Source organism: Protopterus annectens, chromosome 8.part0, assembly GCF_019279795.1.
Source record: "Protopterus annectens isolate FY-2018-M chromosome 8.part0, PAN1.0, whole genome shotgun sequence".
Classification (NCBI taxonomy): domain Eukaryota; kingdom Metazoa; phylum Chordata; order Ceratodontiformes; family Protopteridae; genus Protopterus; species Protopterus annectens.
Genome location: NC_056741.1, coordinates 535,187,564 through 535,189,376, shown reverse-complemented (window position 1 = coordinate 535,189,376; position 1,813 = coordinate 535,187,564). Strand labels below are relative to the sequence as shown.

The 1,813-nt window shown below is 33.5% G+C and overlaps 1 protein-coding gene across 1 annotated transcript; it reads left to right on the top strand.

Moving 5' to 3' along the window:
• Positions 1–543: 543 nt before the first annotated feature.
• CTXND2 (cortexin domain containing 2) lies at positions 544–829 on the top strand. Its single transcript, XM_044079019.1, has one exon. The coding sequence runs from the start codon at positions 625–627 to the stop codon at positions 799–801; it is 177 nt and encodes a 58-aa protein (XP_043934954.1). The 5' UTR covers positions 544–624; the 3' UTR covers positions 802–829.
• The last annotated feature ends 984 nt before the right edge of the window (positions 830–1,813 follow it).

Genomic DNA, 1,813 nt, shown 5'->3' with positions numbered 1-1,813 from the left:
TCTATATTCAGTAGACTCATAGGGAAGAAAACTACAGGAACAGTTATTAAGCAGACTTAAATATAACATACATCAGTTTCAATTATTAATAGGTTAATATACAAATACAATTCAATACACAATCGAAAATAAAATTAATTTTAAAATAAAAATCAGAACAGGCTATAGAGAGATTAGACAAAGAGAGGATGAGTCAAATTAACAATTTTTGTTATACAAGATACAATTGAAGATAATCACAAAAATATAGCAGAAATGGGCACTGCATATATTGAATTTCAGAAGAAGGGCAAACAATAACTGATAATGTGAATCAGTGATTTCTACATTAGAATCAGATAACCCATTTGAATGTTATGATAGGAAAACAATGTTAACAATTCTAATAAGAATGTACATAATGCTGGTAAATAATTTTCATGTGTCAATCTCATGTCCACTTAAAGGACTTTCAATGAGTTACAGAAATCATACCTGGAAGACATTTTGGGATTCATGAAAACCTGAATTTTGTTGTTCTTTCTCTCCTTTTGTTCAGTTTTTTTCCTTCAGAATTATACTCCATTTGACTCTTCTGGTGATGAAAACTCCTCAAAGCAGACCACTTGTAAAAGTGGCCCCCATATGGATCGCCCAACACTGCCAACATATGTTGATGTAGATAAGGGCTTTGCCTTTGCTTTCTTGGCCCTCCTTTGCTTTTTTCTCCTTGTAATGATTGTACGTTGTGGAAAAATGGTAATGGATCCTTACAGTGCCATCCCTACCTCTACATGGCAAGAAGAGCAGATAAACAGCTGAGAAAGAGACTTTGCACAGGAACTGGGAATCACAGGTGAGCTGAAATTTGTACCATAATGTGGTTCTTGAAAACCTGGGAATAACAACTATAAACCCACTGAATGATTTGTGTGTTAAAAGAAAAGTAAAGACTTTAAATGGCAGCTGCAGAAGAACTTCAGCATTGCTTGTTTAAAAGTGTGATACTTTTGAGCAAATAGTCTGGATTTGCATATCAGCAAAAGAGCTAAGTTAGGCCAGGTGCAAATTCATTATGTATTTTCATTCAAACAGAGCAAGTTAAAGATAATACCCTTAATCTACATTATCATACTGAATGATGTCCTAGAATTGGACTATGCTTTATTGTTTGTTTGTGTCTTTCGGCTTTTCCCGGTTAGGGGTCGCCACAGCGGAACTCCGGTCCGCTACTAATTACAATTCTTCTAAGCCAACCTGTCTACTTCAGAATGGTTTATACTGTGGCTATAAACACAATTTTCACATTTGTTTGGTGACTGTAATTTTTTAAATAAGTTTCACTTGATGTGTTTTTGTTATTTTGATTTTAAAATAAGAATAATGAAATTATAAAATATACATATTCCTATGAAGCATATTAAGTGTATTTGCGAAAGTTATTGGACCAATTTTAAAAGGTACTATTGAAATAAGCTTAACTACTGAATACCAGAAAATCAGCCTGCTTAAAGTCCTTGCAAGACAAATCAAAACCAAACTGTGCATCCAGTGTGGGGATGGTGTATAATGTAAATCAGTCTACACAGTTCACTTGGATTTATTTTATATTATATGCTTTCTAGTCCCTGAGATACATATCTAACCACTCCATCCTAATGACTGAATGGTTTGCATATTCAAATAAAGGTTAATGATGCTGAAACCTCACAAATGCATTACATGTCAGTACCATGAAAAAGACTAGTAAAAACAAAGGAATATTAAGGCAGCATCATTCTGAGCTGTCCTTGTGGATTCTTTTTTTAAAACCTTTATTAACTTCACACATTGA